The 25,699-nt window shown below is 50.5% G+C and overlaps 1 protein-coding gene across 2 annotated transcripts; it reads left to right on the top strand.

Annotated features, from left to right (window-relative positions):
- Positions 1–4,023: 4,023 nt before the first annotated feature.
- LOC142290676 (L-aminoadipate-semialdehyde dehydrogenase-phosphopantetheinyl transferase-like) lies at positions 4,024–25,162 on the top strand. Of its 2 annotated transcripts, XM_075334663.1 has the most exons (6): positions 4,024–4,219; positions 7,097–7,322; positions 13,795–13,916; positions 15,666–15,824; positions 23,309–23,386; positions 24,162–25,162. In XM_075334663.1, exons 1-6 carry the CDS (start codon positions 4,058–4,060, stop codon positions 24,315–24,317), a joined length of 903 nt encoding a protein of 300 aa, XP_075190778.1. In that variant the 5' UTR covers positions 4,024–4,057; the 3' UTR covers positions 24,318–25,162. The 2 variants fall into 2 exon arrangements, with proteins under 2 accessions (XP_075190778.1, XP_075190779.1); XM_075334664.1 differs by lacking the exon at positions 23,309–23,386.
- The last annotated feature ends 537 nt before the right edge of the window (positions 25,163–25,699 follow it).

Raw genomic sequence — 25,699 nt, 5'->3', positions numbered from 1 at the left:
CAGAAGCTGGCCGCCGAGTGATCAGCTGATCGCTCTCATTAGCTGGCTGCCGGGAGATCAGCTGATCGCTCACAGAAGCTGGCCGCCGAGTGATCAGCTGATCGCTCTCATTAGCTGGCCGCCGGGTGATCAGCTGATCGCTCTCATTAGCTGGCCGCCGGGAGTTCAGCTGATCGCTCACAGAAGCCGGCCGCCGGGTGATAAGCTGATCACTCACAGAAGGCGACCGCCGGGCGAACAGCTGATCGTTCGTCCGCCGAGAGAGCGCATGCGCAGCGAAATCAAAAGTTTTTTACTGCTTTTCTTTCAAGAGCCATAACTTTTCTATTTTTCTGTCCACAGAGCCGTATCAGGGATTGTTTTTCTAGAGACAAGTTGTAGTTTAATAACACCATTAATTTTACAAACTAATCATGGTGAAATTGTGAAAAAAATCTGTCATTATTTTTAGAATGTTATATGTAACATGACTCTTCGGCTCAGTCCAATTACAGCAATACCATACTTGTATAGTTGTTTTATATTGAAAATTTGAAAAAATTCTGAAATTTGTAAGAATTTTTTGTTTTAGTTGCCAATTTCTACAACCCGTAATTTTTGTACGTTTCTGTTGCTGGTGCTGTGTGAAGACTAGCGGGGTCAAGGGGGTCACTGGTGAGAGTGTACACTGGACGTTTGTGCTATTTAAATGCTACGGTCAGTGATTCAAAGTGGTATTTAGATAGTTAAACAGTTAAAGAGGTTGTGCACTACTTCGGATAAGTCATCAATTTCTGATTGGCCGGAGTCCAACACCCAGCATCCCAACCGATCACCTATTCTCGGTGCCAGCAGTGGCAGAAGGCGGCCGAAAATGCTCAGGTCCAGAGCTGCCCCGTCTTCTGATAGCGGCCAGGAACTGCACATCCATCGCCTATTGATTTGAATGGGAGGCGGATGTGCAATACCCGGCCACTTTCAGTTGATGGGGCAGCTCCGGAACTGAGCATTTACGGCTGCCTGCTTCCACCGCCGGCACCAACGACAGCTGCTCGGTGGGGGTGAGGGGTGTCGGACCCAGGCCGATTGACATTGATTACCTATCCAAAGCAAAGGCCATCAATGTATAAGTAGTGCACAACCTCTTTAAGGCCAGATACGGGGTTTGTATTACAGTCGGCATCTGGCTTGTGTGAAGCAGGCGCAGCTTCTGAGCCCGCTCTATGACGCATACACAGGCTGCAATGTACATGTATAGTGTGGAAGGGTGAACAAAGGGGTTAAACAATTTGTTTTATCAGAAAAACTAGAATTTTGCGGAACGCGTTTTTACTTTTTTTTTTGCAATATTTATTAGTGCACATGTGAAACTAGTGTGACGCCCTGGACCCCAGGGGTCACAGAATAACACCACATACACACAACCCCCCTCCCCTGGTCAGGAACACCAGTCAAACAAAACCCTTGTTGCCTCCCTCCAGGGTCTGATGTCCACACCAGGTGGGGCGGAGCCAGGCAGTTGGCCCCACCCACCGAGGAGTTCACAGGCCTGGAGGCGGGAAAAGTAGTTAGTGAAGTTCAGGAGTTGAAGTGGAGAGGTGGAAGTGAGAGGAGAAAAGACTGTGTGTGTCTGGGTCGGAGCCCAGGCACAATCAGCAAGGTCGGCAGACGGTGGTGGCCGTCTGCAGGAGTTGGTGGAGGTCAGCGGAACCGTAGGACCGGGGTCGGACGGTGGCCCGCTGGTACCGAACCGGAGAGCGGATTGAAGCCAAGCACCAAGGCAGGGTACTCAGACCCCGACTAGGCTCGGAAGCCGCCGTAAAGGTCAAATTCTCTGATTGCGGTCTGGACCTCAGGGGTTCATTCCCAACCAAGTCCCGTCAGAAGGCAACAGCCCAACCCGTCCGGATAAGAGCCACCGCCAAGGGCCAGAGATCCAAGGGCCAGCGCCTGCGGGCAAAACGGGCTCTCCCGACACGTACACGCCGGGGAGCGGACTACCCGTGGGAAGCCATAGGAGTCAAACACTTACACATAGGTGCAGGGAACGACAGCCACCATCAACCCGTCCGGGGAGAGTGAAGACACCGTAGCCGACTGCAGGCCCCGTCCATCCAGCCGTTTGGTTTACCAGAGACTCTGTCCTTGTCTACCTGAGTGAGTACACTAGTGCCATCCGGCACCGCGCTGTACCGCAACGTTGCACCCGCGTCCACGCTGCCTCCCCGCATTGGCACCTGCACCTATCCCTCCTCCCCTCTCCCCAACCGGGGCCCCGGGACCCACCGCCCCTACCCATGGAGGGGTCAACACCTTAGCTGCTCTCCGCCATCGCTCCCGGGATCCCCCATCACCAGCAGCGGTGGTGTCCACCATCACCACAACCCGTGGGTGGCGTCACAACCGACATCCCACCACCAAACCTCCCCTTTTCACTCGTGGGCAAGGAGGCGCTGCTCGAGCCCCCGGGTCCGGCCCCGTGCTCGAGCCACCGAGGAGCAGAAGCACCGGACCCGAGCGCCAGCGATTCCCAGGCGAGCGGCGTTCCCAACCCCTCCGCCCGCGACACTATGATTCCAGGTAATACACAGCACTACTTATGTCTTAAAGATGAGACGACAATACAATTGTATGCTAAAAGCAGAGAACTGGGTTGGTGTGGGCATCCTGCGTCCTCCTGAGGTGCCGAACAGGCCGTCATTATAACAACTGATTCAGGTGAATTGCTGAGAACCGGCTGAATCTTCATTCCTGCTGCTCTGGAATATGTTGGTGCTATATCTACAAATGTTCATTATTAAATATTCAAGAGGCACCAAAAAAATTTGCGCTTCAAAAACAAGGCATCAAAAAAAGTTGGCCAGCAAATTCTGCAGCGCCGAGACGAGTCTTAGGCTATGTGCCCACGACACTATGTACCAGCGGATATATCCGCAGGTTTCCTGCAGCAGCTTCCCGGAATCCGCAGATATCCATTGCTGCGGGATTCCAGTGAAATATCTGCGGTAAACCTGCAGACATTCGTGTGACATACCTGCAGAAGTCCCGGCCTCTATCTCCATAGTGGAGGGCCGGGATTTCTGCAGGTAATTCCGCAGGAATAATTGACATGCAGTTACATGCGGCTGCGGGACATCCGCACCATGTTCCGCAGCTGCACATACTGCAGCATGGACATAGTACTCCACATGTCCCATAGGATAATATGGGGAGTGTCTGTAATATTCTACAACCTGCGGAATTATCTAGAAAAATCCAGATGAATCCGCAGGTTTTCCATGGCAAAATCCGCGGGTACATAGTCCCTTGTGCACATAGCCTAAAGTAGTTGGGAGAAATGGTTACAATGGTCTGGACCAGAAAGAGAAGATAGAGGAACCATAACAACCAGAGATGTTTCCAGTGCTGTACGCTGACATTCAGTGCTTTTCTCTGGTGTGGTATATAGGTATTTATGGAGTAGTAAACCAAAAATTCTAGGGAACAAATGTCTATGTTATGTTTAGGAAATGACGGTGCTGGAGCTGCCCACTACGGCAACAGCAGGACATTAGCCGAGTCCCCCCGAAACCTCGCGCCGTGGCGTTGCTATGGAAATATTTGCACCAGTGTGCGCTATTCTCCGCTGTCTCTGCCTCTCATTGAGTTTCAGTAGAGCAGATACACAAATACACAGCCATATGTGAGCTGAGGGCAGAAGTGACTGCAGGCCCGGGATGTAGGGATTGTTGGTCAAACACTTCTCATCTATTATATGTTTGGTGAAAAAATCCGTTTAAATTACATTTTTCATTACAAATCTGTGACACCAATGCAGATAAATGGCCATATTTTCACTACATAAACCATTGTGTTCATTGTTCTTGTTAATAAAGTTGATTGAAATATAAAAACACAAACTGCAATTCTGTGGCGTCGCTGCAGGTGGCCATCTTGTCGAAGACCAAGCCGGCTTCTGTATTATTATGATCTCCGACAACATGGCTGCCACATGATGCGGACACATCCTGGGAGGAGATTCGTTTCTTTCACTTTCGGTTTCGCACGGAGAGTGCAGCCGGTGCCCGGGGTGAGATCTATGCGGCGGGCCGTGCTCATGGAGGCGGTGAGGTGGGCCTTCCCGTGTGCTCGCTGGGCCCCGGGCCGGGAAGACTGGTCTCTGTGTGCCCGCTGTGTGCAGCCCGAGGAGGCGCAGCGCATCGCCCACTTCATGTTCACCCGCGATGCCAAAGCCGCCATGGTACAGTCAGTGTGCACAGGGGCCGAGGGGCGGGTTAACCCTTCCGACACGGGACGTTTTGTCCTCCCCTCCCGTCCCCTGATAGTGTCTTATCTCCCCTAATAACAAGAGAATCAGACATGTTGAAACCCATCTGTCCGATCCCTCACTCCACCAACATCTGCCACCTGTGCACTATCTGTAATAAAAGCTGGAGAAGCGCAAATGGGGTCTTACCTGGGTGATGAATGAGGATCAACTCAGAGAGGCTCTCAAATTGTTGAGTTGTGACAGTCGCAACCGCTGCACTGGCGTATAACACAGCTGCTGCACTGGCGTATAACACAGCTGCTGCACTGACGTATAACACAGCTGCTGCACTGGCGTATAACACAGCTGCTGCACTGACGTATAACACAGCTGCTGCACTGGCGTATAACACAGCTGCTGCACTGGCGTATAACACAGCTGCTGCACTGTCGTATAACACAGCTGCTGCACTGTCGTATAACACAGCTGCTGCACTGTCGTATAACACAGCTACTGCACTGTCGTATAACAGCTGCTGCACTGGCGTATAACACAGCTGCTGCACTGGCGTATAACACAGCTGCTGCACTGGCGTATAACACAGCTGCTGCACTGGCGTATAACACAGCTGCTGCACTGGCGTATAACACAGCTGCTGCACTGGCGTATAACACAGCTGCTGCACTGGCGTATAACACAGCTGCTGCACTGGCGTATAACACAGCTGCTGCACTGGCGTATAACACAGCTGCTGCACTGTCGTATAACACAGCTGCTGCACTGACGTATAACACAGCTGCTGCACTGGCGTATAACACAGCTGCTGCACTGGCGTATAACACAGCTGCTGCACTGGCGTATAACACAGCTGCTGCACTGGCGTATAACACAGCTGCTGCACTGGCGTATAACACAGCTGCTGCACTGACGTATAACACAGCTGCTGCACTGGCGTATAACACAGCTGCTGCACTGGCGTATAACACAGCTGCTGCACTGTCGTATAACACAGCTGCTGCACTGTCGTATAACACAGCTGCTGCACTGTCGTATAACACAGCTGCTGCACTGACGTATAACACAGCTGCTGCACTGGCGTATAACACAGCTGCTGCACTGACGTATAACACAGCTGCTGCACTGGCGTATAACACAGCTGCTGCACTGGCGTATAACACAGCTGCTGCACTGGCGTATAACACAGCTGCTGCACTGGCGTATAACACAGCTGCTGCACTGGCGTATAACACAGCTGCTGCACTGGCGTATAACACAGCTGCTGCACTGACGTATAACACAGCTGCTGCACTGGCGTATAACACAGCTGCTGCACTGGCGTATAACACAGCTGCTGCACTGGCGTATAACACAGCTGCTGCACTGGCGTATAACACAGCTGCTGCACTGGCGTATAACACAGCTGCTGCACTGACGTATAACACAGCTGCTGCACTGGCGTATAACAGCTGCTGTACTGGCGTATAACACAGCTGCTGCACTGGCGTATAACACAGCTGCTGTACTGGCGTATAACACAGCTGCTGCACTGGCGTATAACACAGCTGCTGCAGCCCCTCGTGTAAGAAGGTTTGGAATGGTGCAGGAAGGGTTAATTCTGAGCTGCCATGAATCACGTGATTTTGACCTGATGGAGAAAGAACTCTCCGAAACGCGTTGTTAAAGAAAATCATCATTAATTTGTCTTGGAGTTTTCTTCTATTCATGGCAGTGCGGCATTAACCCTTTCTGCACTATTCAAAATCTACCTGGGCAGTATCGGGAGGCCTAAAATCAACTTTAGATAATTGGGAGCGCTGGTGACCTTTAATGGGATCCTGTCGGGGGATTGGTGCTGGCTGTATGAATCTGATCCTGGATGCACGATGCCAGTCGGGTATATATATATTTTCTCTGAATACTCCGGTATTTCTGAGAACATATAGGTAGAAGATCTGACCCACAAGAAGACACGTGACTAGTCCAACACCGCCCCATACGGCTATTTCCAGAAGATTGACAGGTCCATCACTATGTGAACACTTGTCCCGTCAGTCACCTACAGGAGTATTGGGACAAGCCGGCCGGTGTGTGGAGTCGGGGGAAGATTTCAGAGAATATATACCTGTGTGTAGTCGTGCGTCTCTGATTCATAACCTAAAGGTTCCCGCTCTAAAGGCCGCTTTACACGCTGCGATATCGGTCCCGATATCGCTAGCGTGGGTGTCCGCCCCCATCTGTTGTGCGACACTGGCAAATCGCTGCCCGTGCCGCACAACATCGCCCAGACCTGTCACACTACTTACCTGCCCTGCGATGTCGCTGTGACCGGCGAACCGCCTCCTTTCTAAGGGGGTGGTTCGTTCAGCGTCACAGCGACGTCACAGCTGCGTCACTGAACCGCCACCCAATAGAAGCGGAGGGGCGGAGATGAGCGGGACGAACATTCCGCCCACCTCCTCCCTTCGCATTGCGGCCGGGAGGCAGGTAAGGAGAGGTTCCTCGTTCCTGCGGTGTCACGCGGAGCGATGTGTGCTGCCGCAGGAACGAGGAACAACTTCGTTACTGCTGCAGTAACGATATTTGAGAATGGACCCCCATGTCACCGATGAGCGATTTGATATGAAATCGCTCATAGGTGTCACACGCAACGGCATCCCTAATGCGGCGTCACAAATTCCGTGACCCCAACAACTTTGCATTAGCGATGTCGTAGCGTGTAAAGCCCCCTTTAGTGCTGATGTCTCCTGTTCCGTACCCTCGGGCCGGAGCTGATGATTTCTTCCCATCTTAGGAGGCTTCACGCTATCTTCTGCTCACTAACATTACAAGTTCTCGGTACAGAACGCGGTCTTCTTTTCTGTTTTTCAGGCCGGACGTCTTCTGATCAGAAAGTTGATTGCAGAGAAGCTTCAGATACCCTGGGATAAGATAGTGCTGGACAGGACGGCGAAAGGAAAGCCATTCCTGGTCAGCGGGGCTCCTCCGCACCTCACAAACTTTAGCTTCAATGTCTCCCATCAGGGCGATTATGCCGTTCTGGCCGCTGAGTCCGAGCTCCAGGTTGGAGTTGACATCATGAAAACTGACCGACCAGGTACGGATGTTGTCTTCATAACGCAGCGCCGGGAAACACTTTGGGATATGTGATGACTTATAGATTGTGGAGTCCGAGTGATCGGCACAACAGGGCACCGCTATCCCCATTAGGATGGAGGGCAGACGCACGCCCCATTCAGTCTCTGGAGCTGTGTACAGCCAAAGAGAAGAACTGGAGCCGCTGTTCAGCTTGTGCCCTGCACTTTATCTTAGGCCGGAGTTTCACTTGCGTATGACTCACGCGAGTTTCTTATCGCATCGCCCGGTCCGGCCGCGCACTCTCCTGACAGGAGCAGATCGGCTGCATGTATTTCCAAGCAGCTGAGGTGCTCGTGTCCAGAGTTTGTCAGGCCGTGCAGGGTGATGCGATGCCAGACTCACACGAGTCATACCCAAGTGAAACCGTACCCTGAGGAAGAAAAAGGCCCAATTCTGAATACTGAAAACCAGTGTAGATATGAGATTACATATACAGTGATATAATACAATTGTGCGCCTCTGCCGCCATCACAATGTGCACAGCTTTGACGTTGACATTTCACGATTCCGAAAACATTTTTGCACAAGTATCTGCGTATTCATTTCTTGTAATGAATCTGATGTAACTTTGCAAATCATTATTATTATTATTATTATTATAATTATTATTATTATTCGCTGTTCTCATTGTCCGAAATATTCCTGATTCTATCGGCAGAAATGACTGTAGGTAAATACTGGGGTCTGAATCATGGATTGTGCCAGTGGATATTCCTGCATTAAAGTGTCTTTTGAATTATGATGTTGGAATTTATGTGCTGTTGCCTTACCTCAGATGACCACTGGGTGGCGCTGTTGCCTTACCTCAGATGACCACTGGGTGGCGCTGTTGCCTTACCTCAGAGGACCACTGGGTGGCGCTGTTGCCTTACCTCAGAGGACCACTGGGTGGCGCTGTTGCCTTACCTCAGATGACCACTGGGTGGCGCTGTTGCCTTACCTCAGATGACCACTGGGTGGCGCTGTTGCCTTACCTCAGATGACCACTGGGTGGCGCTGTTGCCTTACCTCAGATGACCACTGGGTGGCGCTGTTGCCTTACCTCAAATGACCACTGGGTGGCGCTGTTGCCTTACCTCAGAGGACCACTGGGTGGCGCTGTTGCCTTACCTCAGATGACCACTGGGTGGCGCTGTTGCCTTACCTCAGATGACCACTGGGTGGCGCTGTTGCCTTACCTCAGATGACCACTGGGTGGCGCGGTTGCTTTACCTCAGATGACCACTGGGTGGCGCGGTTGCCTTACCTCAGATGACCACTGGGTGGCGCTGTTGCCTTACCTCAGATGACCACTGGGTGGCGCTGTTGCCTTACCTCAGATGACCACTGGGTGGCGCTGTTGCCTTACCTCAGATGACCACTGGGTGGCGCGGTTGCTTTACCTCAAATGACCACTGGGTGGCGCAGTTGCCTTACCTCAGATGACCACTGGGTGGTGCTGTTGCCTTACCTCAGAGGACCACCGGGTGGCGCTGTTGCCTTACCTCAGATGACCACTGGGTGGCGCTGTTGCCTTACCTCAGATGACCACTGGGTGGCGCTGTTGCCTTACCTCAGATGACCACTGGGTGGCGCGGTTGCTTTACCTCAAATGACCACTGGGTGGCGCAGTTGCCTTACCTCAGATGACCACTGGGTGGCGCTGTTGCCTTACCTCAGATGACCACTGGGTGGCGCGGTTGCCTTACCTCAGATGACCACTGGGTGGCGCTGTTGCCTTACCTCAGAGGACCACTGGGTGGCGCTGTTGCCTTACCTCAGATGACCACTGGGTGGCGCTGTTGCCTTACCTCAGATGACCACTGGGTGGTGCGGTTGCTTTACCTCAAATGACCACTGGGTGGCGCAGTTGCCTTACCTCAGATGACCACTGGGTGGCGCTGTTGCCTTACCTCAGAGGACCACTGGGTGGCGCGGCTGCCTTACCTCAGATGACCACTGGGTGGCGCTGTTGCCTTACCTCAGATGACCACTGGGTGGCGCGGTTGCTTTACCTCAGATGACCACTGGGTGGCGCGGTTGCTTTACCTCAGATGACCACTGGGTGGCGCGGTTGCTTTACCTCAGATGACCACTGGGTGGCGCGGTTGCCTTACCTCAGATGACCACTGGGTGGCGCTGTTGCCTTACCTCAGATGACCACTGGGTGGCGCGGTTGCTTTACCTCAGATGACCACTGGGTGGCGCTGTTGCCTTACCTCAGAAGACCACTGGGTGGCGCTGTTGATCCTTCTCTGGAGCAGTTTTATTTATTTTTTGCTGCAAATGAGATTTTAGCAAATTGAGAAAAAAATCTTCATTAGTGATGCTACAATCTGAGCAGACGAGGGACTCAAACAGGGAAAACTACATCTCGTACATAGATATAATACAGTATATATGTATAGAGCGGAGACTAATCCCATTTCCAGTTGGTATTTCTAGGCATGTGGAAAGTATCAATGGTAATGTATCTATTAATATTTGTTTGTCTTGGTGACACAGGGGATCTAGTGTTATTTTACTGGCATGGTTATTGTAGCTGCCTCAGTGCGTGTTTATTTCCGGAGGGGTTTGGCCATTGTTATGCTATCACTACTTTCCATAGTCCTGGTGCTGTCAGTCGCAGATGTGAGCCCCGTGCGTGGGACTGAGCTATAACACACGCCAGGTTTTTGTGCTTGAGTTCTGTCTGGTTTTCACGGCTACAATTCATACCTATTATATGGGGCCGTTCACAAGTCCATATAATTTTCCAGACCAAGTGGTCCATCTCCTTACAGAGTCACAAAGACAATGTCTTACTTTGACCCGCAGCAAGCAGAGATATGTGCAGCCCCTTTGGTAGAGTCCTCTCACAGGGAGGGGGCGGCAGATCAATCCAAGGGCTTCACTTGGCACAAAATATCCAGAAAAATGGACAGAATGTCGGGGGTATTTTCCATAGATTTTATTCCATCAAATCCGTGTGCAACGTTTCGCCCTACAGATGGGCTTTATCAAGCAGGTAAAGGTTATCTGTATCTGTAGGGGTAAACGTTGCTGACAGGTTCCCTTTTGAAAAGCCAATGGGGACTAGTCCAGGAGGCCGGTCCTTAGCTGCTCCTGCCCGTCCCCACTATCTTAGACTGTCAGGTCTCTTCCCATCTGTGTGTATAAGTAGAGGAAGAGTCCGGACAGTCTGGGGGAGAGAGCTGAGAAGGTGCCGGGGACCAACCTCCATCGGGTTCTCCAGACTCCCTTCCTTGTCTCGACGTTTCAAAATATATTTTCTCAAACAGCGCAGCATTTCAGAGCAGGGCGAGGATCACATTAAGGCCCTGTGCGCACTTGCCGGTTTTTCCTGCGGATTTCCTGCGGTTTTGCTGCATGTTTCACTGCAGAAAATGTTCATAACATCTCTGCAGTGATTCACCAGCAAAACTTATGGGAAAAAAAAATCCTGTGCGCACTGGGCGGATTTTGACAGCTGCATGTTTTACTGTGGGATTCCCGCAGCAAAAATAAGTGCATGTCAATTCTTTTCCGCACGTCGCTGCGGGATTTCACTCCATTGACTGCAATGTAATCGTGATATCCCGTAGGGAATAACGCAGGCTGCAAATTCTGTGCTGTTCCCTGCGGTATTTCGCGGTTTACCTGCGGTAATGTACATCGCTGCCTGCGGTTTGCAGGGAAGTGATGTCATTACAGGAAGAGAAAGCCGTGCAGAGAGTAAACACAAACACAGATCACACACACAGACATAGAACACACACACATCGCACTCACACACAGATCACAGGCATATAGAATACACATAGAAATCAAACGGAAATATAGAAAAAAAAAACACGTGGGCCCCGCTGTATTTTTACCGTCCAGCCGAGGTAAGCACACAGCGGTGGCCCGGTATTCTCAGGCTGGGGTGGGCGAGGGACACGGTTAATGCCCCCCCCCTCCTCCCGCAGCCGAGAATATCAGCCCGCAGTTGCCCCAGGACTGTCGCATCCATTATGCGGCAGTACCGGAGTGTCCCGGCTCTTCCTGTTGCCGTGATGCGGTGGCAGACAGGGTAATAAGGAGTTAGTGGCGGTGGATCGCCGCCACTAAGTCCAGGCTTGATCATGGCAGCGTCTATGTGACAGCTGACATGATCAACCCGTAAGTAAAGTGAAAAAACACACACCGAAAAATCCTTTATTTTAAATAAAACACAAATAAGGCCCCTCATTCACCCGTTTATTAACCCCTCCTGAAACACACAGCTCCAACGTAATCCATGTCCTCCGATGCTTGCATCCAGCTGCGACTGACACTGTACTGAATGCAGCCTCGTAACGAGACAGCAGAGGTAACCACAGGCCATTTCCCACGGCCGGTAATGTGAACTCACTACCGCTCGGGAGAAATGCAGCGATCTGTCCTCTATCTGTCTATCCCTCTATCTGTTCTTCTATCTATTTGTCTATTTATCTATCTACTTTCTATCTCAGAAGGAAATGATTTTTTTCTTTCTTTTCAATGTGCTTTATTGCATTGAATGCAATAAAACACATGTACCAACCCGCACGCGGCAATACCGCAAACAATACCGCGGTAAAACCGCGGCAAACCGCATGCGGTTTTCGGGTGCGGTTTGCCGCGGTTTTTTATCGCGGGTGCGGTAATCTTTCAGACCCTGCGGAATTTTCTTAAGAAAATTCCGTTTTCCAGTGCGCACAGGGCCTAATACAGTAAATTCTGAGCTCTGTTGGAATAACTGAAAAATAGTATTCCAGACAAAATCCCATAGATCCTTGTTGGAGCCATTCATTTAAAAGGAAACAATGGAATCCACTGTGGGCACCGTGTGGAAGCCACACATCCAAGCCCTCGTCACCTCCTGCCGCCTCCAACGCAAAAATATTTCCTGGATCCGTGCATTCCTTTCCCAAGAAGCTGCAAAAACCTTAGATGATGCCCTTACTATCTCCCGCCTGGATTATTACAACCTCCTGCTCTGTGGCCTCCCTTCTAACAGTCTCGCACCCCTACAATCTATTCTAAACTATGCTACCCGGCTAATCCACTGTCCCCCCGCTACTCCCCGACCTCTCCTCTCTACCAGTCCCTTCACTGGCTTCCCATCGCCCAATGACTACAGTTCACAACCCTAACCATGACCTACAAAGCCATCCACAACCTGTCTCCTCCCTAAATCTGTGACCTAGTCTCCCGGTACTTACCTGCACGTAACCTCCGATCCTCACAAGATCTCCTTCTCTACTCCCCTCTCATCTCCTCTTCCCACCACCGCATCCAAGATTTCTCCCGCGCCTCCCCCATACTCTGGAATGCTCTGCCACAACATATCAGACTCTCACCTACCTTGAGAAGCTTCAAAAGGAACCTGAACCTAAAACAATAATGCCGCTGCCAGTGTCTGGTCCACGCTGCTCGTGGTTCAGGCGGCAGGAGTTTGCGCTACTTCACTCCCTTGGAGACAGTCACATTTTTTGCTTATTGGGCACAGTATGTGAAATCTCTGTCTGTATTGCAACTGACCATTTCTTTTGAGACTTCTCATGCCCGCGACTTTTACCTCTCCCTCCTGACACTGACTAATACAACCCAGCATCTGATCTAGCAGTCTGATGCTGCCGAGCCGTCACATTGATCTGCGAGCAGAGATTTCACATACTGTGCTCCGAAAGCAACAAATGTGGATATCTCTACAATGAAGTGACCCAGCACAAAACAGAAAAGAGCAGCAGAACTCAAGGATGTTTTTTGTTTTTGTTTGTCCAGCAAGTCACAGGTTTTCTTTAAAGGGAATCTGTCACCGATCTTTGGCTGTTTAATCAGCATAATGTGCAGGCAGAGACCCTGATTACTGCGATGTATCACGTATTAGGCTATGTGCTGTAGTTCAATACAGTCAATGTTTTATCAGCAAGAGATTATTATTGCCTGACTCCATTTCTCATTTACACCAGTCTGGCTAATATGTGAAACCCCACCACCACCACTGATTAGCAGCTTTCTGACAAATCACAGTGTACACATGATGCAGCCAATCAGGTATTGGCATTCTAGGTGGCTCAGAAGTCTTAGCTCTGCTACGTCTGCAACCCAGTAAGTGATACAGCGCTGGAATTGGGATCTTTTGCCATATCAAAAACCTGCACTAGGCTTTTGCAACCCCATCTGAGAGCAGCATGATGTGCGGGCGGAGACCTTGATTCCACCGATGTGTGATTTATTGGGCTGCTTGCTGCTGTTTTGATTAAAACTTGTTTTCTGTGCTGCAGATATACTAGTTCTCTGAATGCTGAGCTCTCTATAACCCCGCCCACACCACTGATTGGCAGCTTTCTGTGTACATTATGTTTTCCGCTCCCAAGTAGTTGATTACGACAAGGTCTCATTTACTTGTTAAAAGTGAGACATATAATACTTAGTCACCACCATTTACACTTATATTTTTTCAGGCAGCGGCTCCACAGAAGAGTTCTTTCGTATCATGCACCGCCAGTTCACGGAAAGAGAGTGGCGCTCCATCAACAGTATGGGAAGTGATTGGGCGCAGCTCGACATGTTCTACCGCCACTGGGTAAATCATAACTGCACGATATACAAAATGCCAAAGTGATCGGCGGTGCTCCACTGTATCCGTGGTGCATGGTGGGGTAAATAGTGCAAGATCGGAGAAGTCCCCGCACTCACGGAAGGTGAATCCTTACAGCTCACTCTCATCAGCCTATACATCCAATAATAAAAGGGACTCACGCGGACCAATGTCATTCACTGAGGCAGAACAGATCTGTGGTTATTTTTTACGTTTACAACTGATTGATAGGACACCGGTCATGGAGTTCCCCTCTAAATTCCAATTATTTATATAATGCCAATATATTATTTATCACTGGACATAGATTATAGTCAGGGGCGCACAGTCTGCAGATTTCCGAGAGGTCAAGGTTTAGAATACAAAAGATGCTGACTAATAAAATGTCTTCACACTCAGCAGCATACGGCAAAATATATGTGTGTATGTGTATATGTGTGTGTGTGTGTGTATATATATATGTGTATATATAATTTATATATGTGTGTGTGTATGTATATGTGTGTGTGTGTGTATATATATGTGTATATATAATTTATATATATGTGTGTGTGTGTGTGTGTGTACATAATTTATATATGTGTGTGTGTGTATATAATTTATATATATATGTGTGTGTGTGTGTGTATATAACTTATATATGTGTGTGTATGTATGTATATACACACACGTAGACCCACACACGTACACCCACACACACACACGTGTACACGTACACCCACACACGTACACACACACACACGTACACCCACACACATACACACACACACACACGTACACCCACACACGTACACACACACGTACACCCACACACACCCCCACACGTACACACACACGTACACCCCCACACGTACACACACACACACACACACGTACACCCACACACGTACACACACACGTACACCCACACACGTACACCCACACATGTACACACACACGTACACACACACGTACACCCCCACACGTACACACACACCCCCACACGTACACACACACGTACACCCCCACACGTACAGACACGTACACCCACACACACACGTACACACACACGTACACACACACACGTACACACACACACATACACACACACACGTACACACACCCACACACGTACACACACCCACACACGTACACCCACACACGTACACCCACACACACACGTACACCCACACACGTACACACACACCCCCACACGTACACACACGTACACCCACACACACACACACGCACACTTACACATACACACGTACACACACACACACGTACACCCACACACGTACACACACACACGTACACCCACACACGTACACACACCCACACACGTACACCCACACACACACATGTACACACGTGCAGGGGATGTAAAGAGCTGGTCCCCTCCTGTACAGACTTCTAACACTCACCTGTAACTACAGTGATAATGTCTGGATCCAGTGAGGTCTAACCCCCTTAAATGCCGCAGTCTGTGGGATCAGTGCAGCTAGAGGGGAAATCGGGCAATCACAGCTGTAGATCCTTATTAGGAGTAATAAAATAATAATAATGTAAGATATCAATCTGCTTTTTATATTTTGCTGATACAACTACATGCTTTATTAATGTCAGGAAAATGTATAAGGCTGAATGCACATAATGGAGGGATCCTGATCTGATTAGGACTATGGTGAATAATACATAGATCTCTACGGTTATACCACAGTTAGTCATGGCTTATGTGGGTGTTTGTGATTTCAGGCACTGAAGGAAAGCTTTATAAAAGCCATCGGGGTCGGCCTCGGCTTTAACCTGCAAAGAATTGAATTTAAGGTGTCGCCCGTCCATATGGAGCCGGGAAAGGTTTATACAGAGACCAAGATGTGGCTCGATGATGAGGATGAAAATTGGGTCTTCGAGGTATGATTGCATTTTATTAATTAGCATATTTTCTTTATCGTTCCTTATGGGAGACCCAAACCATGCGGTGTATAGCTTCTGCCTCCGGAGGACACACAAAGTACTACACTCAAACGTGTAGCTCCTCCCTCCGGGCTATATACACCCCCTGGATGACAATCTACCCAGTTCAATGCTTTGTGTTTCAGGAGGATCACACACTTGCATTCTCTGATATTTTTTTATTTTATTTTTAAAGATTTGGAAGAAAAGCGGGTCCAGTCTGGACTCCCGGCATGTCCCTTCACACCCCACTCTGTCGGGTGCTGTTAAGGTTGACTTTATAAGGCTGGAGCCTTCACATGCCGCGCTCCTTCGCATCCTCTGTCGAGGCTCTGTTTGAAGTGGGAGCCTCCACGGTCCTCTCTGCTTGCAGAAGGCCGGTCTCCATCCGCAGCCCTGTCTGGTCCCTGCTGGAAGGAGCGTTAACCCCCACTCAGGGACATGGCCCTGCGTCTCAAAAGCTAAGTATTGAGACGTTTTTTCAGGGGTCCCGGGTACTTTTATTGGGGGGACAGTATGTGTTTTAGCGTTACTGTAAATTCCGGCCGGTTCTGGGGGTTTTCCCTGAGAACCGCGCCGAAGGTGCCTGCTCGTCGGCCGCATTTTAAAATCTAGGCCCCGGCTTCAGTTTGGGCCTAGTTTCGGTTTCAGCTTCTCTGCATGTTTTGCATACAGCGCCGCCCACCGCCCGACCAGCAGAGGGGAGGGCACTCCTCTCTGGGGAGATGTTCCCTCCCCTGTATCTCTCCCTGTATCTCTCTGCCCTCCGTTTTTCCCGCTCTTGGGCTTATACACGCCCCCCCTCCTTCTCCCAGCGCCATTTTCTCAGCGTTCTTACACTGGAAGGCGCTGGATGCTGCATACTGTCAAGAAGTCTGACGCTTCACAGGGTCTTTGAGCGGTGGAATCCGGAGGGCACACAGAGAGCGGGCTGGTAAGCCACAACCTTCGGTTGTGGACTTTTATTACACTCTCAGGGCATTCTACAGGAGTGTATTCTTGCTGCAGAGCTTCCACCTCAGCAGCATGTCTGTCACCCGAAGCAAGGCTGCTAACATGTACGCTATATGCACTGCATGTAAGCTCATTCTGCCAGAGCCAAGCACATACCCACATTGTGATGCCTGTGCTAACATGTTTGTGTCTCAGCCTGGAGCTTCCTCAGGGGTCCCTCCGGCTGCTCTGGCCCCGGTGGCTGAACCCCCGGCTTGGGTAGCTTCCTTTTCACAAGCTATTTCCCAGTCTTTTGCCGACTCCATGGGGCAGCTGTCCCGGACACTGCTGTCCATGTATCAGCCCCCTTCTCAGGGTGCCTCTGCGGCTCCGAGCTCTGCAGAGCACTCAGAGCATGTCCTAGGACCCCGTCCCCCTAAACGGAGACGCAGGGAACTTTCTCCTTCCTCGTCCCACGGCTCTGATTCACAAGCCGAGGTGCAGGGCGAGGAGGATTCGTTTACTGTGGGCTCAGACGCTGCCTCTATGTACCCCATTGACTTGTCTGAGGGTGATGCGGATGTTAGTGACTTGATTGCGTCCATTAACTCCGTACTGAACCTCAATCCACCAGAGTCAGAGGAACAAGCCTCTCTGGTAGAGGTACACCAGTTTACCTCTCCTAAGAAACCTAGGAGTATGTTTTTTAACCACTCCAGCTTTCACACCACTGTCAACAAGCCCAGGGCCTGTCCTGACAAACGTTTTCCGAAGCGTAGTTCAGATGACCGTTTTCCTTTTCCACCAGAGGTTGTTAAGGACTGGGCCCAGTCCCCAAAGGTAGACCCTCCGGTGTCCAGAATCTCAGCCCGCACAGTCGTAGCTGTGGCTGATGGCACTTCTCTTAAGGATCCCACTGACCGCCAGGTTGACCTTCTGGCCAAGTCTGTATATGAGGCGGCAGGAGCCTCGTTCTCCCCGTCTTTTGCGGCAGTGTGGGCTCTTAAGGCAGTCTCTGCCTCTCTGGCGGAGATTCATTCCCTCTCCAGGGACTCTATTCCTGAGACGGATGCCTTAACTTCTCAAGCTTCGGCTTTTGCATCCTACGCCATGTCTGCCATCCTGGAGGCTTCTCACCGCACGGCGGTGGCCTCCGCTAACTCCCTCGCGATCCGCAGGATCTTGTGGCTTCGAGAGTGGAAAGCAGACGCTTCCTCTAAGAAGTACCTTGCGAGTCTCCCCTTTGCTGGGTCCCGGCTGTTCGGGGAACAGCTGGATGACATAATTAAGGAAGCTACTGGCGGGAAGAGTACTTCCTTGCCACAAACTAAAGCCAAGAAACCTGTCCAGGGCAGGAACCAATCGAGGTTTCGTTCCTTTCGTTCCTCTAACTGGTCATCCTCTAAGCCCTCGGCCTCGTCCACTACCGCAGCCAAGGATCGTAAATCCAACTGGCGCGCAAAGCCGCGTCCTCAAAAGACCGGAGGAGCCGCTGCCACTAAGGCAGCCTCCTCGTGACTATCTGGCCGCGCCAGCAACGTCCTTGGTCGGTGGCAGGCTCTCCCACTTTGGCGACGTGTGGTTGCAACACGTGTCCGATCAGTGGGTGCGGGATATCATCTCCCACGGCTACAGGATAGAATTTTCTTCCAGCCCGCCAAACAGATTTTTTCTGTCCACCCCCCCCTGCTCCAAAGCCGCCGCCTTCTCTCAGGCCGTGGCATCCCTGCAGGCCAACGGGGTAATTCTTCCGGTTCCCGCCCGGGAACGGTTCAGAGGTTTCTACTCAAACCTCTTTCTAGTTCCCAAGAAGGACGGTTCCTTCCGGCCCATCCTGGATCTCAAGCTTCTCAACAAGCATGTTCAGGTGCGGCATTTTCACATGGAATCTCTGAGATCGGTCATTGCCTCAATGACCCAAGGAGATTTTCTGGCATCCATCGACATCAGAGATGCCTATCTGCATGTGCCTATTGCGGTTTCACACCAGCGTTGGCTACGCTTTGCGATCGGAGAGGAACATTTCCAATTCATGGCTCTCCCCTTCGGCTTAGCCACGGCCCCTCGAGTATTCACCAAGGTCATGGCAGCAGTGGTTGCGGTCCTGCACCTCCAGGGGTTGGCAGTGATTCCTTACCTGGACGACCTTCTAGTCAAGGCCTCATCCAGTGCAGACTGCCAGCGGAGTGTCTCTCTCACTCTCGCCACGCTAGTTCAGTTCGGGTGGCTTGTCAACCTGCCCAAGTCCACTCTGACCCCGACCCAGGTGCTTTTGTACCTAGGGATGCAATTCGAGACTCTGCCGGCACTTGTCAAGTTGCCCTTAGTCAAACAGCAGTCCCTTCGTCTGGCGGTGCGCTCTCTGCTGAGGCACCGCCGTCATTCCATCAGACACCTCATGCAGGTGCTGGGTCAGATGGTGGCGTCCATGGAAGCGGTCCCCTTTGCTCAGTTCCATCTGCGTCCCCTGCAGCTGGACATTCTCCGCTGTTGGGACAAGCGGATCTCTTCCTTGCACAGGCAGGTGGCTCTGTCGTCACAGACTAGGAGCTCCCTTCAGTGGTGGCTTCGGCCCCTCTCTCTGTCTCAGGGACGCTCCTTCCTGACTCCGTCCTGGGTGATCCTCACCACGGATGCCAGCCTCTCCGGTTGGGGAGCAGTATTTCTCCATCACCGAGCACAGGGCACTTGGACTCCGTCCGAATCGGCCCTCTCGATCAATGTGCTGGAGATCAGAGCGGTGTTTCTAGCTCTCCTAGCCTTTCACCATCTGTTGGCGGGCAGGCACATTCGAGTTCAGTCGGACAACGCGACAGCGGTTGCCTACATCAATCACCAGGGCGGGACTCACAGCCGTCTGGCGATGTTGGAGGTTCAACGAATCCTCCAGTGGACGGAGGACTCCAAGTCCACCATATCTGCAGTCCACATCCCAGGCGTGGAAAACTGGGAGGCCGATTACCTCAGCCGTCAAACCGTAGACAGCGGCGAGTGGGCCCTGCATCCGTCAGTGTTCAGATCAATCTGCCGCAAGTGGGGCACTCCGGAAGTGGATCTAATGGCATCCCGGCACAACAACAAGGTTCCGGTTTACGTGGCTCGCTCCCACGATCCTCAAGCCTTCGCAGCAGACGCACTGGTTCAAGATTGGTCTCAGTTCCGTCTGGCCTATGTGTTTCCCCCTCTAGCGCTCTTGCCCAGGGTTCTGCGCAAGATCAGAATGGAGGGCCGTCGAGTCATACTCATTGCTCCGGACTGGCCCAGGCGAGCTTGGTACCCAGACCTGCTCCGTCTGTCCGTAGAGGTGCCGTGGCATCTCCCGGTCCGCCCAGACCTTCTCTCTCAAGGTCCGTTCTTCCGCCAGAATTCTGCGGCTCTCAGATTGACGGCGTGGCTCTTGAGTCCTGGATCCTGACGGCTTCAGGCATTCCCTCTGAGGTCATCTCCACCATGACTCAGGCTCGGAAGTCTTCCTCGGCCAAGATTTACCACAGGACTTGGAGGATTTTCCTGTCCTGGTGTCGCTCTTCCGACCATGCTCCTTGGCCGTTCTCCTTGCCGACCATCCTGTCTTTTCTACAGTCCGGTCTACAGCTGGGACTGTCCCTCAATTCCCTCAAGGGACAGGTGTCGGCTCTGTCGGTATTGTTCCAGCGGCGTATCGCCCGACTGGCTCAGGTGCGCACCTTCATGCAGGGCGCATCTCACATCATTCCTTCTTACCGGCGGCCCTTGGATCCCTGGGACATTAATCTGGTCCTCACGGCCTTACAGAAACCCCCCTTTGAGCCTCTCAGGGAGGTTCCCTTGTTTAGACTTTCACAGAAAGTTGTTTTTCTAGTAGCCATAACTTCTCTCAGGAGAGTTTCTGATTTGGCTGCGCTATCTTCGGAATCCCCCTTTTTGGTGTTTCACCAAGACAAGGTGGTTCTTCGTCCGTCTCCGGACTTTCTCCCTAAGGTGGTGTCTCCTTTCCACCTTAACCAGGACATTTCATTGCCTTCTCTTTGTCCGGCCCCTGTGCATCGCTTGAAAAGGCGTTGCATACCTTGGATTTGGTGCGGGCGCTCCGAATCTATGTGTCACGCACCGCCGTTTTTAGGCGGTGCACCTCACTTTTTGTGCTAACCACTGGTCAGCGCAAGGGTCTCGCTGCTTCTAAACCGACCCTAGCTCGTTGGATCAGGTCGGCTATCACCGATGCCTACCAGTGTTCTCAGGTGCCTCCCCCGCCAGGGATTAAGGCGCACTCGACCAGAGCTGTCGGTGCCTCCTGGGCTTTCAGGCACCAGGCTACGGCTCAGCAGGTTTGTCAGGCTGCCACGTGGTCCAGTCTGCACACTTTTTCGAAGCACTACCAAGTGCATGCTCATGCTTCGGCAGATGCGAGCTTGGGCAGACGCATTCTTCAGGCGGCTGTCGCCCATTTGTGAAGTTAGGTTTTGCCTACTTCTCAGTTTGGTTTATTCCCACCCATGGACTGCTTTGGAACGTCCCATGGTTTGGGTCTCCCATAAGGAACGATAAAGAAAAAGAGAATTTTGTTTACTTACCGTAAATTCTTTTTCTTATAGTTCCGACATGGGAGACCCAGCACCCTCCCTGTTGCCTGTTGGCAGTTTTTTTGTTCCGTGTGTTTCACCGGCTGTTGTTAGTAGTCAGAGTTCCGGTTATTCCGAGTTTTACTCTATCTCTACTTATGGGTGGATGTCCTCCTTCAGCTTTTGCACTGAACTGGGTAGATTGTCATCCAGGGGGTGTATATAGCCCGGAGGGAGGAGCTACACGTTTGAGTGTAGTACTTTGTGTGTCCTCCGGAGGCAGAAGCTATACACCCATGGTCTGGGTCTCCCATGTCGGAACTATAAGAAAAAGAATTTACGGTAAGTAAACAAAATTCTCTTTTTTTTTTTTTTATAAGACGCACCCCAAATTTTGAGAAAAAAAGATAAAAAGAAAAAATATGGGGTCCGTCTTATAATCCGGTAGTGTCTCCCAGGGGGGAAATGGCAGTGATGGTGAAGCGGGGTCACAGGAGGCAGGGGCAGTTGTGTAGTAGGGCAATGCTGCAGGTGGTGCGGCAGGTGTCCCGGATGTTCGCTGCGGGCGCTGTGAGAAAGGAACATCCAGAAACTGTCAGCAGCGCGGGCTTCACAGAAATGGCGCCTGGAATTGGCCTGTGTGCAGATTGAGCTATTGGCTCAATGACAAGCTGAGATCTCATCTGTGCACGCACCATGTTCGGGCACCAGCTTCCTTTAAGTCCGCTACTGGGAGATGATTGGGCCTGAGGCAGCGCATGCGCAGATGAGATCCTGAGCCGAGAGCACAATCTGCGCACGCACCGACTCCGGACGCCATTTTTTGAAGCCTGCATCGTTGACATTTTCAGGATGGCCCCTGCCTCACAGCCGGCAGCATCGCCCCTGCCTCCTGTGACCCCTCTCCACCACCCACCTGGTGAGCTACAGTCAGCTTATAAGACGCACCCCTCCCAAATTTTTATGCAAAACAGGACTGCCGCGGAAACACCAATTTTTATATTTATGGTATATATTTTATACCTTATTATAATCTGAAAAATACGGTATATTTTTAATTTTGGGTTGATATGTAGTCATGAAAAATCAGATGTATAGCATTGCTTATACAGGCGCTTCATACCCGGAGTGTGCTTGTGAATTAGCTGTATGGCGCATTAGTGACATAATTAGTTTCCTGCAACTTTTCTACTAATAAAGAGCAAAACCACAAACCTTTATTTAGAAAAATATAGTGAAAGGGTAATTGTGATGTGACTCATGCCGCCTGAACACCGGGCTGCAAGAATAAGACACCGGCTGCATTATTGCTGCTGTATAGGTATCACTGTAACACTGCACCAATTCAGGAAACAATATACATAGATTTGCCGGCCGGGTATTGTGCCCCTGAAGACGAATCATCACCAGGGGGTGACACGTGTCACTTACCTGCCTCTATCACCACACCCTGATTAGGTCTCGTATCAAGGAAAGAGGCGACGGTGTCAGAAGCAGGGGCTATGGTAGGGGCCACTGAAGAAGTGAATGGTGAGGACAGAAGTGCGGTGGCAGCTCCTGAAGCCGCGGTCACTTCTCCATCATCCCCCTGTAACAAGACATCATCAGGCGACAGCAGTGACAGCAGATAAGTGACCGCAGCGCTGCCCCCTGATGAGATCCTGTTCCAGGGGGCGATGGACGCTGTACAGAAGAGTCAGCGGGGTCATCCTCCTGTGACCTCATGTCTGTAATATAGGAAATGTCTGTATAGGGAGCAGTGTAGGGAATTGTATTATAAATCATATTGCAAAAGTGGTTATTGATTACAGATAGATATTTATTAAGGACATTACAGGTATCGGACCCTTCCTTTTATGATCTGGAGTGTCCATAAGTCTGGACCTCTAATGACAAGTTGTGACTGATTTATATGACAGCCAATATAATTGTATTTGAGCTTCGGGGGGTTTTTTTCATGTTTTGCAGGAAACGCTCCTGGATGAAAAGCATCATGTGTCTGTAGCTTTGGGGGGAAAAGACACAAATAAACTCCCCAAATCACAGGTGCAGTAATAACCTTTACCGTTATAATTTTATTGTCCCAAGACAACACAGTACATAATTTCAGTAGACTTTGTCTACTACGCAGCTTCCAAATGTTTAGCCTGGAGCCCCCCTATAACACCAGTCTGGATGTGTAGTCTGGAGCCCCCTATAACAGCAGTCTGAAAGTATAGTCTGGAGCCCCCTATAACAGCAGTCTAGAGCCCCCCTATAACAGCAGTCTGGATGTGTAGTCTGTAGCCCCCCTATAACAGTAGTCTGCAGTGTGGTCTGGATTTACTTTCTATTGCCGTTGCCTGTGATGTTGTAGCTCGTATACCCCACTTACACTTACCTGTCTCGGGCCGTACACCAGTGAGGACAGTAATTGGCATCTGGCGTCATGTGTGGTAAATGGGCTGTGACATCTGCAGTCAGTGTAACCAGGAGGTGAGGGGCATTATGGACATGGGCTGGGACTGCAGGGAGGATAAGTGCGAGCACGCGTTCATTGATCCCCATGTATTGCTGCCTGCAGCTTTATTATCTTGGACTGTTGCTTTTTCTTCACTTGCCACAATCCGTTTAGTAACTTTATAGAAATTAAACTCTGTATTGAGGCCTAATCCCAGCAGAGGGGATGATGGATTTACTGCTTAAGGCAGATTTTACTAGTTCTTTTAGTGATTCAGTAAATCACCAGCCTTTCTGCTCGGTCCGCCATTCTCTACACAAGTCTCCAGCCTGCAGATGACAATCCTGTATATATCATTGAATGCCTCTGTTTAATCTGCAGGAGGGAACATTATTCACCGTTCTCACCTATGAAGATCTCATGGCATCTGCTCTTCCATGTGCTCCCGAGGACCCGGATTATTGGGATAACTTTAATTCCAAACAGGAATTTCCCCGTCGACAGAACTCTACAGCCAAAGTGGAAACGGTCACCTGAGCCCACACCGGACCCGAGACTCAGGATTAGCCAAACATTGCTAGAAGAGCTAACAAGTGTTCGGGGTCTACATATCACCACTGGCGTGTCTGCATCCAGCACAGAAGATCTGGCGCAGGGGAAATGTATTTTGAACACTGCCCTCCTCCCAACAGGATAATGTTATAGGTTAATAAGGTTGAAAAAAGACAAATGTCCATGAAGTGTTGAGGGGAGACACTAGGGGCCCCTCAAGGTCTGACTGCTCTTTCAGATTATAATGTCCTGTGTGCACGCGAGAAGAAATAACAGACTTACATTGGTTATGAGCTTCCTTCCATGACGGACGCCAAAGGAATTCTGCCCGTTTATTGTTCACAAAACGTTTATAGTTCTAGATAAGAAAAGGGTGTAGACAATATATAGTCCAATCAAGTATCGCAGGTCGGGCTCGGGGCGTGTAGCAATTTGCATCATCTCTACTGGATTGGTTGTTCCAAACTTTGGGTGTTTTCAATCTCCCTATCACCTTAGGCGTTGTCCACGATGCATGTGCCATCTTTGAGTTACATGTGCTGGCACGGTGGCTCAGTGGGTAGCACTGCAGTCTTGCAGCGCTGGAGTCCTGGGTTCAAATCCCACCAAGGACACCATCTGCAAGGAGTTTGTATGTTCTCCCCGTGTTTGCGTGGGTTTCCTCCGGGTACTCCGGTTTCCTCCCACATTCCAAAGACATACAGATAGGGACTCTAGATTGTGAGCCCCAATGGGGACAGTGTTGCCAATGTATGTGAAGCGCTGTGGAATTAATAGCGCTATATAAATGAATAAAATTATTATAATTATTATTATTTTGTATTATAGAAAGTCACTGAATATATTTATAAGTGTGTCCACCGCCATTAACTTGAGAACGGCGGTAGCTATAGGCATAGAAGTGGTGTCTAGGTATAGTAAAGTAGCCATGTGCTACGTAATGAAACCACCTATAGCGTCACCTGGTGGAAAACAACGGAGTTAGCATTTTTATCTCGAAAACGGAACAAGATAGAGGAAAAAAGTGAATTACAAAGTTGTACGGCATCATCAATTCAATACGAATCGACACCTTGCATACAGAAATGCTATGATATGAAACCCATGACCCCCCCCCAAATTGAATACTGGTCACGCATATTGTGCTCATTTAACCTTGATGCTCAAAGTGGCCCCCGTCATCTGCAATGCACATCTGGACTCTGGACAGCATACTGTATCTTGCTGCACATTGTGCAATATGGTAGGTGACACGTTTGCACAAGCATCTGTGATACGTCGTCGTAGGTCCTGCAATGTTGGTGGAGGGGTCGCATACACCTGCTGTTTGCTGTGACCTCACAGAAAGAAGTCCAGTGGGGTCAGGT

This window comes from Anomaloglossus baeobatrachus, chromosome 2 (assembly GCF_048569485.1).
Source record: "Anomaloglossus baeobatrachus isolate aAnoBae1 chromosome 2, aAnoBae1.hap1, whole genome shotgun sequence".
NCBI classification, from domain to species: Eukaryota; Metazoa; Chordata; class Amphibia; order Anura; family Aromobatidae; genus Anomaloglossus; species Anomaloglossus baeobatrachus.
Note: the sequence above shows the minus strand (reverse complement) of the source record. Positions and strands in the feature narration are given on the sequence as shown.

What these genes read in the sequence shown, in the direction of transcription:
- LOC142290676 (XM_075334663.1), top strand. Translation starts at nt 4,058, where the DNA reads ATGCGGCGGGCCGTGCTCATGGAGGCGGTGAGGTGGGCCTTCCCGTGT. An exon ending in CATGAAAACTGACCGACCAG is followed by an intron (nt 7,323 to 13,794) that starts GTACGGATGTTG and finishes ATATTTTTTCAG; the next exon opens with GCAGCGGCTCCACAGAAGAG. An exon ending in ACATGTTCTACCGCCACTGG is followed by an intron (nt 13,917 to 15,665) that starts GTAAATCATAAC and finishes TTGTGATTTCAG; the next exon opens with GCACTGAAGGAAAGCTTTAT.